This window comes from Zonotrichia leucophrys, chromosome 2 (genome assembly GCF_028769735.1).
Source record: "Zonotrichia leucophrys gambelii isolate GWCS_2022_RI chromosome 2, RI_Zleu_2.0, whole genome shotgun sequence".
NCBI lineage: Eukaryota > Metazoa > Chordata > Aves > Passeriformes > Passerellidae > Zonotrichia > Zonotrichia leucophrys.
This window is the reverse complement of record NC_088171.1, coordinates 83,901,028-83,914,287: the sequence shown is the minus strand read 5'-3', so window position 1 is coordinate 83,914,287 and position 13,260 is coordinate 83,901,028. Positions and strand designations below refer to the sequence as shown.

The window sequence follows — 13,260 nt, the reverse complement described above, 5'->3', positions numbered from 1 at the left end:
CCAAAACCTTCCACTTACCTCTGCTAAATCATGTTGCTTCCCCAGGAACCAAGACATTTGCAATTGTTGGCTGACCTAGAAGACAGCAATATCTTCTCGTTGATAGCAGGCAAGAAGTTGTACAATGCTCCTGCAGAGTATGGATTTTGTATAAAGGTAAATCTTCTCACTGAGTTCTTCCAAAGTTCCAGACAGTGTTGGTAGCTCAGAGTCACCCCAACCCCCAGCTAAATGGGATTTGTATGTAAAACTCTGCAAGTCTTTTCTGTCACAAGGACTTGATCTTTAACATCTTTCGTTTGGCAGGCATGTCCTGTGAATCTTGTCATCATTTTTTGTGACACTTTTAACACTTTATCTGGTGCTCCTTTGGTTTGGGAAATTTTTGTGCAAGAGCAGCTCAGAGCTGAAGCATGGTGTGCTTGTGAGATGGCCTTGGTTCACCTCAGATGAAAGCTTTTTCCAAGTTCACTAACCAAACAGAAAAGTTTCTTTTGACAGTAAGCACCAAAACCATATAGCAGGAAAGGATCAAGCTCTGATAGGGTGCAATTTTATCATTATTATGGGCCAGATGTTTGCCTTTATTTAAAGAGGAAGAGTGTCTTGGAAACATGAATGTAAGAATAACCATTTGCCTTTGAAGATTTTTAAAACTGTTGTGCTGAAAGATTCATTTGGAAGGTATTTCAAAGGTTTGAAAAGTGTAATTTTCTGAGAAGAAAATAAGGCTGGGAGCTGGTTTTATGATTGTAGTGAAATAGTCTCCTTCCTAGCAGCCGTTTCAGAGCTAGACAGCAAGAGTTTGTATCAAAGAGATTGGATGCAGGACACATCCTGAACTGGTGGAAGCAAACTTTCAATTACTCTCAGTTGTGGAAACTTCCATCCTTCATTTCAAAATGGAGGCATATAAAACTTCTCACAGATTTGAAAACAAAACAAAAAAAAAAAGGCAAAACAAAACAATAACAACAACAAAAAATCCCCCCAAAAACAGGAAAAAACCCTCCAACTACCAAACTCAATAAAACTAAGTGCCCGGGTCTCGTTCTAGCATGGCCTGAGTACCTTGTTCCTATAAACTGCTAGGACTGCAGGTTATTTCAAACCATAGAATCATAGAAAACCCTGAGTTGGAGGGGACCTACAAGGATCAATGGCCCCAGCTTTTGAAAGTCAGGAGGCACCAACATTTGATCTTGTTGGACCCAGCTGAAAAAGTGATTTCCTTCAGAGCATGCTCAGCCTCTCCTGAGCTTTAAATTCAGTGTGGTGGGAGCTTTTTCTGGCTAGTTCTTTGGATTAATACTGTACTTGCCTCTACCTTGCTTACAGTGATTCTAATTGTTGGTTTTCTCATGAATGTATCTGACTTCCCTCTAATGCTTTAAAGCCAAACAGAGTGAGAAACGAAACTAAGGAACTGCGGTTGTTGTGTGCTGAAGACGAGCAAAGCAGGACGTGCTGGATGACTGCCTTTCGACTCCTCAAGGTACCTAATCTCTCCTACTTTTGCAAAGCTACACCTAGAGTTAAGTGGCATTTGTTATTTTGTTAATGAGAAATTATCTATATGTTCTTAAATGTCATCTGCTCCAAATCAATATGGATAAGAGCAAAATGCCAAGCAGACCTGTCCCACCTAAGAATTTAAGCACTAAGGGACTAAGATCTATTCTTTCTCATATGAATAAAGTATAGTTTTAGTTTGGGATCCAAATTTGAGATATGAGAATGAATTAAAAAAACTGCTTACAAGGTATTTTCAAGTTGTCATAAAGCTAAAGAAGCTGTTTTCATAATGGTAAGTGGTTCTCTTTACCAGAACAGCGTTTCTTTAGCAATTTTTTTCCATTTTTTCCATTTTTCTATTAGAAGAAGTAACAAAAATAAGTAACCCTATATCTGGGTGAAAGTTACTCATATCTGAGAGCACACAATGAAATTTCTTGGTAATATGATAGGAAGCTTCACTGCTTTTTGAAAGCAGGATGGAGGGAACTGAGGAGAAAGCTGACTATTCGGTGTGCTTTGAAGGAAAGAACTTCCTGATTTTCATAGGAAAATGTGCATAAATTCTGGTTTGGTTCTAAGTCTTTTTCTGAATATGCTGCTTTGAAAACTGCTTTGTTTTTCTCTCTACCTTACTATGTCCTGTGTACTGAAAAAAAAAATGACTTTGTTTTTAAGACACACAAAAAATGATTAAAGATGTACAGTCAGTGAAAATTAAGGCTTTGCCCCAAGGCTGTGTCCATAGCGCTTGTTTTTATTCACCAACTCATTTAGCTTTCCATAGTCCTCTATTACCCTGTTAGGAAATTGTATAAACTGTTTCAGTTAGAACATTCAGTAAGCAATATTGCTCTCCTTCAGCACTGCCTCTAGGGAAGGCACTGAGTAGCTGTTTACCTATCCTAGCTACAAGTGTTGCTAAAATTCATCATGTTCAACCAAGGGCATGACTGGAATTCAATCACCTTATTTTTTTTTAAGATGGGAAAAGTACAAAGTGAGAGTGAAATTTATTGAAAGAGCTAGTGAATTAGAAAGATTCTTATTTTTTATCATTATGAAACTGAGTTTGAATGTCTTGTGCAGAATTTCTTTAAGTTCTAGAGGGTAAAAAGAAGGCAATTAATATGTGTGTTCTGATCTCGACTGAAAGCTTGTGTTCTACAAAGAAAACATGATCATAGCCAAGAGTGGCAAAAATAACCTGTGTATATCACTCAAGCTTGTATTTTTTTAAATAAAACTTTTTGTGCATATTTAGTCTTTGCCACCTGCCAGTCACTATTACTCAATACAAATGTCTTTGGGACCTTGGTCCAGTGTAAAACTAGTATTAAGAAATCACTACCGTTTTTTTCCTAGGGCATATATTTGAATAATACTGTCTTTGTGTTTCTGTTGGCAGTATGGAATGCTACTGTATCAGAATTACAGAATTCCCCAGCAACGAAAAGCCATGCTTCCACACTTTTCCACTCCAGTAGTAAGTGATGAACTTTACCTCACTGATGTATGATGTTGGAAAAGATACATTTGCTTTTGCATTTTAAAAGTGGAAAATTTTACACTAAGAAATGTAAATTCAGCATTGTGTAGCAAATCAATGTAAAGTTCATGTTTTGCATGAGTACAGTTTTTGTGGTTGGCTCTCCATTATCTTAGGCTTACATGATCCACATGATTGAAAAATCTTGGCTACGTCACGCTCTTTGAGATGTACGGCACAGAGAGACATCTGGCTGTCTCTGCAGAAGCCAGCTTAGGTCTGGCAAAACTAACACGTAGATTTCCTAAAATATGTTGGGCCAAGAGCTGACTGTTAACTACCTAAAAGGGAAGAGCCTATATTTGGGTCCCAACTGGCCCTGAAAATGACTAGAATATAGTAATAGGGCAAGTGGGCAACTTGAGCAAACAGATTTTATTCTGAGCCTTTGAATCGTCTCACTCCCCTACAGTCGAAAAAACATCTATTTTTGTGTCTGTGAATCTTTTGAAAGGAGAAAAAAATAAGATGTATTTTCTGTGCTGTTGAAGGAGGACTTTGGACAGTCTTCTGAAACCAAAACAGTTTGAAGTGAAACTCTCAAGCTGGTTTTTCCTTTCCCTGGTTTTTGAAATAAGTGAAAATTCCTTTTCAGAGAAGTGTATCTGAAAACTCACTAGTAGCAATGGATTTTTCGGGACAAATAGGAAGAGTTATTGAAAATCCTGCTGAAGCACAGAGTGCTGCCTTGGAAGAAGGACATGCTTGGAGGGTAGCTATCTTCTCTTCTTTTCTATTTTTGCAATCAGTAAGTGTCTGTTGAGAGCCAAAACACAGAGTGTGCTATGATGTTAGTGCAGTGCTGGTCACAGTATAGCTTAGCTCCGACCTGCAGCAATCACACTGCAAGCATGCAGATCTGAAAGTCAATATCCATCTTTAGCAAAACTGTCACATTCACAACAACCTTCTACCACTGCTTCTCTGTCCCCCTAGTGTCCAGAGGAAAGTTGAGGGGGAAAGCAGACCCACCAGAACTTTACTGCCAGTTTGCAAAACCAGTGTCTGAGGAGGAATATGTCAAATTAAATGCTTCCCCACATGGAAGAGGCTGGGGCTCTGACTAATGGCTTGCTCCCAGTAAGTTTAATTGCAGAATATACAAGAGGCAGGACCTCTTGCAATGAAAACTGATGTAACTTGTTTATAGTGTCTTGTGGACAGACAGCTGCAGTACAAATTTTCCCACATGCTCGTCTTTTAGGGAAAAGGAGTCATTACTGAAGCATTAGCTGGTGCTTTATGTACGGGAGGGAAATACTGCTTGATTTACTGAGTGCCTGGTGTTTTGCCTGAGCAGAAACATATCAGTCTTTTCTTTTTTTCTGTCTTTTTTTTTTCCATTTTTTTTTAAGATACTGAGCTTTCATCATTAACATCTGGCTCGTGTTTTAAGCCAACTGAAATGAGCTGCTGCTTGTAGATTAGCCCCCTTCAAAGTTGCATTTCTTTTTCTCATCCTTGCATTAAATCTGCCCAGCCCCCAGTTTCCTGTAAATTTAATCTATATTGCATGTGCACTAATTCTCTTCTCCCGAGATGTTAGTGTGGATTTAACGGTAATTCATTTTCTCTGTAGAAACGTAGCACAAGAATGAACATCTTGGGTAGCCAAAGTCCACTCCATCCTTCCACACTGAGTACAGGTAAATTCTGATGGTTTGTAACCATAGTATCAGAGGTCTCTGTGGGTAAAGAGGTATATTTCATGTAGACACAGAGTGCAGCCATGTAGTATGAATGCCTTGATGTCAAATCCAATCCTTATCGGTAGCTCCTGTGTCATTAACATGCCTACCCATACAGACACTATGGAAGGAACTTGTTTCCCTTGATGACCCACTCAAGCTTTTCTTTAGGACTTGTCTTTTTAAACTCTTATTTTGTAAAAATAGACACTCCATAAGTATTTCCATTTAAAAGAATCCAGCAGTTAATTTGCCGTTTGGGACAAGGAAAGTCAGTGAGTGACCTTTTAATCTTTAAAGAGTAGAAATGAGAGTTTTCAAACAGAATTTGTTCCATAATAATTGAAAAATTTAAAATATGCAAGTCCTCAACATTTCTTTGAGACTGTAAATTTATTAAAACAACAGGGAATTTCATATTAATATCCTAGCCTTCTTGGAGGAAACACAGCTATTTTCTATTGCTATTCTGTTAACAGAATTTTAAAATACCATTTGAAGAACAAAACAATAAAGATAAAAATATTGGGGGCTAACTTGACTCTTGACAGCACCATCTAAAGTGCATTTCTTTATCTGATATTTAGAGGGACTTGTTTCTAACTCATTAGTTTATACATTGAGTTCTAAGGAATGTTAGTCCCAGTACATTCAAGAAGCTATGAGAAGGCAGTATTATAAGAGACTTCTCTTTTTTACCTAATTGTATATCTAAAAATTGGAAAATACATGGAGATATGATGCCTCTCTACTTGGTATATTAAGTAGATGCATTTTTTATATTGATTCTCTTTTACATAGGTTGATGGAAGATACCTTATATTCTGTAAGAGATCTATACCCACTTTTAAAATGTTTAAATAATTAGTATGTGGAAAAAATGGTTGCATGTGTAATTATTTTTAACCATCCTCTCCTTCTTTTTCCTCTCACCTCCAGTTATTCATAGGACACAGCACTGGTTTCACGGCAGAATCTCCAGAGAAGAATCTCACAGGATTATTAAGCAACAAGGGCTTGTAGATGGGTAGGTATTCTTGTTGCTCTGCATTTATGATCTGACAGTAAACTTTATAGATGAGAGCACAACTTATGCTGTAATAATCTACAGGTTTATGAGCATTTCTGAGTAACGTGATTGTTGAGTAGTCCCGTTATAACCTGCCTGGATTCCAAAAAGTCAGTGTGTGCTTGTAGGAGTGCATCCTAACTTTTAATTTGAAAAGTAAAATCTTAAAATACACTTAATTGTCTTTCTTTTTTTCCAACAGAAATAGTCAAGTTTTAGATGATGTTAGAATTTAAATATAGTTAATTCTTGTAATATGCATTGAGGAGATATTTTTCAGGCAAAGCTGTACCTAAGCATTTGCCAACAAATTTATAATCAGCCATCCGTGCTCTTCTGCATGAATCAGAGGAGCTAATGGTGCTTGCTCGCTATTTCTGTTCTAGAGCAAAGAAATGAAAGTACCTGTTCCAGCACTCTCTTAAATGTCTGTGGTTGTTATTTAAGTATCTTCTGAGCATCTGTTTCCTTATTTATATGGAGTTATGGTTATCAAAGGGAAGTTGCTTGAACTGCATTCAGCATTGTTGATTTGTAGGATGGGAAAGGCATGGTTGCCTTTGGTTCACTGTCTTCATTGCTCTCAGGGTTAAGGTAGAATTATCCATGTTGGCATCAGAGGAGACAGTGAAGTTGAAACCTTTCTTCAGCATTTTCTGATTCAGAAGCAACACTAATCTTTCTGAAGACTAAAATACATAAGGGAAGTAGAACTTGGTAGTGCATATATATATATATATTCATCAAGCAGTGTTTGCTCATTTTTGGGGAGTTTTTCCCAGTCTAAGGCTAGACAGGGGCTTTTAGATAAGCAGGTTCAACAGAAAAGAGAAGCTGAGAAAGCAAAGGAGCACTGCTGACTTTTGTGTTTCTGGTTTTCTCGCAGTACAATCTTGGGCTCATTTTGTCTTGTTGCCTTAGGAATCTGGTGGCCCATCCTTCTTGAGGAATTCATAAATGTGTTCATGTGTGTGATGCTGTGTTAAATTTGTGCCTGATCAGCTTACTTACTGTGGAATGTAAAAATTGGTTAGTTTAGCCATAGTAAGGTCCACCAGCAGTGACAAAAGAACCAGGTTACCTAAGTGCTCTGAGATCTAAGGATCATGATTTTCAGGGGGGAAAATTCTTGCCTATGTTTTCCTGCTCTGTGTGTTCTTGAACAAAAGAAGGTAGAAAGTTAACAGTGTCCTGATGGTTTATGGAAGAGGCTAAACACTGCACACGGGCAACTGATGCTGCTGTCTGGGATATCTCTGGAAGTTCTTGCTGAGGGTGCATCTCTCTTGGTAGCCACTGTTTGTGTGGAAGCTGGTTGCTTGCCAGAGGTTGAGTAAACAGCTGCAGCATCAGTTGTGCAGACCTTTGCTTTGTGCCACCAGCTTACCATGCATGATACGAAACAGCTAGATGAAATATAATTGAGAGGTACCTGCATGAACTGCAGCAACCACAGGGCAGGCTCTTTCTCCCTCACAGGGATGCAAATTTATAAAGGCTTTTGTCCCTTTTCCACACATTTGGTCTTCCTAGGATTACAATGGAACGTTCAAATACCATGCATGGTTTCTGAGAGTGGCAAGACATGCCTGTCCCTGACTACTGAAGTCACTCTGGTTATGATGGTGCATTTTTCTGGTACTGACATTTCTCAATCAGTTCTGAAGAGCTGGAGTAAAATCTTTTGGGTTCTTAAGACTACAAGCAGTTCTTTTAACTGCACCTTGGAAAAGTGTGTTCCTTGCTTAGTGGTCAGCAATTAAGAGGCCTGCTCCAGTCCTGTGCTCAGCCATCTCTAAAATTCTCTTGTGCTTTGTGCTATAAGCTTTCTGCAAAGGTATATTCTTTCTTTCCGTGGCATGGAGAGGATCTGCTTCCTTAGTTCATAAATATCAAGGGGAGGAAACACAGGGGGTTTTATCTAGCTTTTTTTCTCCTCTTCCCATTATGGATGTTAAATAAAGTCCATTTGGGGTAGGACTTCAGTTTTGTGGGTTAACTTAAAAGTGACAGCTACATGGTGTATGATGTTGGTAGCTGTATACCTAATGTACATTTTTTTCCACATGCTGAGGGGAAAATACTGTGACTGTTCTGGAGTAAAAATCAGTGTGTGTTTTTCCCATCTTGATAATTAGGAAGCTTCTTAACTGGAAAATAATTTTAAGAAAGTATTGAGCTGTTTCTGTGCAATTGCAGCCATTTAACCAACACATAGTTTTGTTGACACTGGATTTCTGCAAACTGATGCAAGATATTGTCGTGGGAACAGATTCCCATATATTACTTTCTCATCTACAGAAATGCAGATTTTCTCTAGAATTAAATGATAACATTTTCTTCATAAGAGTACAAATCATTAGTAGAAAGCTGAGTTAGAGGGAACCTTAAAAAAAGCCTCATAGCTACATTCTTAGGGGACTAAGTACCATCATGTATCTTGCACTTCTTGTTTCTTCATCTGTTAATGTTGCTTAGCCATGGTAGAAAGTAAATTGCCAGTTACAAAATCACCTCTTAACGCAACTAAAGAAGAATTCGGCAATGGCACAGTATTACTTAGTGGTTCTGATTATTTAAGAACAAACAGATGGGGATATTCAATTTGTTCTTTAAAATGTTCTCTCCTAGATTATTTCTTCTCCGGGACAGCCAAAGCAATCCAAAGGCATTTGTACTTACGTTATGCCATCATCAAAAAATAAAGCATTTTCAAATCTTGCCGGTAAGTAGATTATTTTTGATACTGATAAAAAACCCCAAAATTTTAAACCATTAAGCTTTTGCCAACATCTTAGGAGATCTCTTATTAATTACTGTTGCAATTAACAAGGAAGTTTCCATTAGCAAATACATAAACAGATATTCTTTAGAATATTCTTTAATCAGTCAAATGGTTAGCATTGCTGGAAAACTGTTGTAAGTCACTGCATTACACAAGTCTGTGTAATGCACAGAACTTGTTCTCTGTGACTGTCAGAGACAACAGCAGTTGTTGTCTCCCTTCTCACTTAAGCAAACATAGAATAACTTCAGGAAACTTTAAAAAGTTTTATTCTGGAGGTTATCCAATAATGTTGAGCTTCAAATAACATTACACAGAGATGTTGGAAAGCAATTTGATTTTATCTTGATCCAAAAAAGCATGAAAAATTTAGGATTATGTAGACCTTTTTATTGTTCCAAGCCCTCTTGTGTTGTTTAGCTGGCCAATTTTAGAAAAAGCTAACAAACCCTTTTGCAGTATTTTTGTTTTATCTAATGAATGCCAGTGACATCTGTACAACTTTCAATTACTGTGCCGACAAATTTTCACTTTCATAAGCAAAATGTTACAAGTTGGGTTAAGGTATGTTTTTTCTAGCCCTGTGCATAGTTTCATAAAGAACTGCAGGCACTGGGTTGTTTATGCAACTGAGTTCCAACCAAGTGCCCATCATTTATTTATGTCACACACTGGTGGTACTCTCTAAGTTTTTCCACTTGTGTATCTCTTCATGTGCAGCCTAACTTGAAAAGGATATTTTGTTTTCCTAGTGTGAAGATGATGGACAGATATTTTTCAGTCTGGATGATGGGAACACCAAATTCAGTGATCTAATCCAGCTTGTTGAATTCTATCAACTAAACAAAGGAGTCTTGCCCTGCAAACTCAAACACCACTGCATCCGAGTGGCCTTATGACCTCAAATCTGACTCTTGCTGAAGACTGGATTTGATAGAAGAGTAATTGTAAGAGAAGGTTGACACTGGGGAATTGGCAGATTTGTAAGTTGGTTAAAAAAATAAATATTATGCACCTTGGGACTCTGAAAGGGATGGATTCGACAGGTGCCAACAGACCAAGATTGCTGGTTTGTCTAACACCTAAGAGTGATTGCTGCTGAGTGTCCCAGCATCCCAAAAATGGGGGGAGGGTCTGTAAAACAATGAGTAAATTTGAAACAAAACTGGAAACTATCTTGGCTGGGCCACTTAACAGGAACAAGTGTGAAGAGAAATCTTTGAAAAGAACTCTTGCCCTGGAATAATCTTGACAATTAAGACTAGTGTGTTTACTTTTTGTATTGATCACTTTTTTTGCACTCCTACTTTGTTTCGGATATTGTATGCAGCCTATATTAGGAGCTGATGTGGCTTTTAAAATTCATGCAGGAGTTGGGTATTAATCTGCACCCTAAAATGTATGGAATGCTTCAGCCTAAAAGGATCTAGAAGAAAATCAAGAAGTGTGTGTGTGCGCGCGCGTATGTCTCAGTACTTCTCTGGAGACCTGAGGTTCAATGATCTGCCGGTGTCTTTGAAGAAGCAATGAGGATACAATTCTAAAAGAACATACCACCAATATATGTACTCTTAAAACTGTTGACTTGTAGCATTATGGCTGTAGTATGTTGATGGCATATTAGTGGCATCCAGTCATGCAGAGACTGTATTAGATTCTATGCACAAATTTTTATTATTGGAGTGGTGGTTTGTTTTTTACAGCCTTTTGACTGTTTTCCTGAGGAACCTTACTGTTACTAAATAGAGTAGGACTGAATGACTACACTTGTATTTGAACCACCATTTTTTGTGAGAAGATTCTTCTGCAGGTAGTCTTAGTATGACAAAATAAAAAAAAAATTAAAACCAGTGTTTTTAGCTTTATAGCTCCTTGAATTTTCAGACTGTTTCAAAGAGCTCTTTCAATAGAGTAAAGCTACAGTGACAACGCTCTCCTGGGGATAGGGCATAAGAAGAACTGAACCCTTCTGCTTCTTGTAGGGTCATGAAAGTTTACATGGTGAGAAGGAACATGCTGGGAATAGAAACAGATTTGATTGTGAAGTAACTGCTGGCAATATCATCCATTGAGGTAACTGGTGATCCCTGTGTCATGTGTGTTACTGCACACCAGTACCCATGGCAGACAAGCATGTATCTTGCTCTGGTGCTGGTTTGTCATCAGAACTACTTTATTGTTAATGTTTAAATGAATTCTTTAATGTTTACTCAATAACTCAATCTGATGACAAATCAGTATTAAAGTCAGACAAGTCCCACCTTGACCCTGCAGTTGCAACCAACCATTCCTTCAGCAGCTGTCTGAACTGAAATAACTTCCCAGTGCTTGATGCCATTAGCCACAGTGAGAAGTATTCCACCCTGGGAACTTGCAGAGTGTAGTGCAGAACGGAACATTTGTAAAATGGTAAATTATCTACACAGGCTAGTTAATCCTTAATATTTGCCACTGGGTTTGAAATCCTAGCCATCTGAAAGGTAAAGAAGGAAAACCAATCCTACACTTTTAGGTCTTCATGTAGTGTTAAGAATAGCTTAAGACAAACCATAACCTGCCTGAGTCGTCCATATCAGCTTAAACTATGTCAATGGTATAGAAACACTGTATTTTAGTTTACAGAACACATTTAGTATTTTTTTCCATTTAATGTCTAGATACTAAAAATGAAGAAACTTGATTTTGTTTTTAGTAGAAGCCGTTTTTGTTTTGTTTTGTTCTGTTTTTGCTTTTTTTAATTGTACATAGTGAAACGAGTGTTCCTGCTTTCTAGACAATGTATTTTAAAACCTTGAAATTAAGCTAACTTAAGTCTGACTTCACTTTGCATGCTTCTATTTGGCCCCTATTAGGAGAAAAAAGATACTTGTATTGACTACATTACCAGTTTAATAAGACCATTTATGCTGTAGTTTTAAGTTTTTCTGTTTACATAGCTTAGTGACAACCATGCATTTTTCCCAGTAGGCAGATAGTATTTGCAGTGTTTCATATTTATAAAAAAAAAACTTTGCATCTTATTTAAATTGAGAATAAAAGTTTGACTATGAACCATGATTTTTGTATGTAGATGGTTGACTTAGTATTTTGTACTCTTCCCAGCTAAAGTGAGCTGTTTTGAGAAAGTGACCACCTTCAAAGTGGCAACAATCTTACTTAAGCAGATCACTGCTTTGTCTTCTTTCTGCTGGAAAACAGTCAATGCCACCTTAGTTTTCCAACAGATTCAGCTGGCTGCCAGCTCAGAATACCAAGGACTGAAGGACATTTGACTCTTATTTTTGTATTTAAATGACATGAATGTAAAGGGGATGCTCAGGGTTGTTTTGGAGCCTGTTGAATTTTTATCTTTTTGCCTGTGATTTTATTTTCTAAATAAATACTTCATGTAGCAATCTTGAATATGTTGAGAAGGAAAATGCCAAACCATTTTGGTAATGAGGTTACTAGTTAAGTTATGTTACGATAGGTGTTAAAGTACAAAAAACTTTTTATTTGTTAATTAATCTTGAAGAAACACGTGCCTCAGTTTAGATGTTTTGTCTTATCTTTTCTGCACTAAATACCTGACAGTTTGACCAATCAATGCACCTTTCCAGTGGCAAGACTTGCTTATCGTAAATTATATTGTCACAATGCAAGATTTAGTGACTGTAAAATGGAATAAAGTTTAAAGTTTCAGGGAATGCAAAAGGTATTAACTTAAGAGACAAAACCTTTATTCAATATGCTTTGCTTCATACTGTAAATAGCTTTTTGGCTTGTGAACCTAATTGTAATCTTTCAGGTATTTTTGTACAAATAAGGGACTGATATTCTGTTTCTTGTAATTAGAAATAAACGTTAATACAATGCTATTCATTTTATATTGGAATGAATGTCGTCCTTTGGATATATCAGTACACTGTGTATCTCTTGCCTTAATGCAGCTTAATTGAGTAGGTCATGTTAAGCAGCTTTTAAGAAGCGTGAAGAAGAAAACACAATCCCCAAGATACCTTTATTCTGGCTGTTGTCTTTAAGATTCCTATTAGGATAGACTGCATTTTATTTAGCAAACAACTTATTCACTCATTTTGTTTGAGAAAAAATACTGGGGATATTCTGCTATGATATTTATAGTATTCATTTGGGAAGGCTGCTAGAATCATGTCCGAAGAACACACTATGACCAACTTTCAGGTCATAAAGTTATAATTCATCGAACATGCACACTCTGCATAAAACACTTCATTGGCCTGATAGCTGTTGGATCAGAAAACTTTTCAATAGTACTTCCAGAAAGCAGTTATTTACCCTTGTAGTCCTTGTATTTGAGTGGTCTATCAGAATTTGGGTGGAAAAGCACCATCTGCACAAAACACATCTTTACTTAAAAATTCCAGGGGGGTGGAGGAGTGGGGTGGAGGGTTTGGTGGTTCTTCTGGCAGGTAGAAAAACAGAAGGTTGGGAATATTTCACTTTTATTTTTTTTGACACAATCCTTTCCTGTTTCCTCCTTGTTAATTCATAGAAGCCATCAAATGCATTCTAGTCTGGTTTCTGCATGCTGTGTCTCCATATTGCACTATAGCATGAGTTAATTCATATGTTAGCATGATGAAATTCATTCATCAGCACATAGAGGCAGAATACTTTCTTTTGATTTTGATAT

The 13,260-nt window shown here is 37.3% G+C and overlaps 1 protein-coding gene across 3 annotated transcripts in view; it reads left to right on the top strand.

Moving 5' to 3' along the window:
• The window catches only part of GRB10 (growth factor receptor bound protein 10), a 145,727-nt gene extending 133,255 nt beyond the window's left edge, over positions 1 to 12,472 (top strand). For all 3 annotated transcript variants that reach the window (XM_064705570.1, XM_064705571.1, XM_064705572.1), the window contains 8 exons: positions 46 to 156; positions 1,397 to 1,495; positions 2,924 to 3,001; positions 3,660 to 3,776; positions 4,644 to 4,710; positions 5,692 to 5,779; positions 8,453 to 8,546; positions 9,359 to 12,472. In XM_064705570.1, coding sequence (XP_064561640.1) covers positions 46 to 156; positions 1,397 to 1,495; positions 2,924 to 3,001; positions 3,660 to 3,776; positions 4,644 to 4,710; positions 5,692 to 5,779; positions 8,453 to 8,546; positions 9,359 to 9,505 — 801 coding nt within the window. In that variant the 3' untranslated portion in view covers positions 9,506 to 12,472. The remainder of the gene's footprint in view (positions 1 to 45; positions 157 to 1,396; positions 1,496 to 2,923; positions 3,002 to 3,659; positions 3,777 to 4,643; positions 4,711 to 5,691; positions 5,780 to 8,452; positions 8,547 to 9,358) is intronic.
• Positions 12,473 to 13,260: the final 788 nt, after the last annotated feature.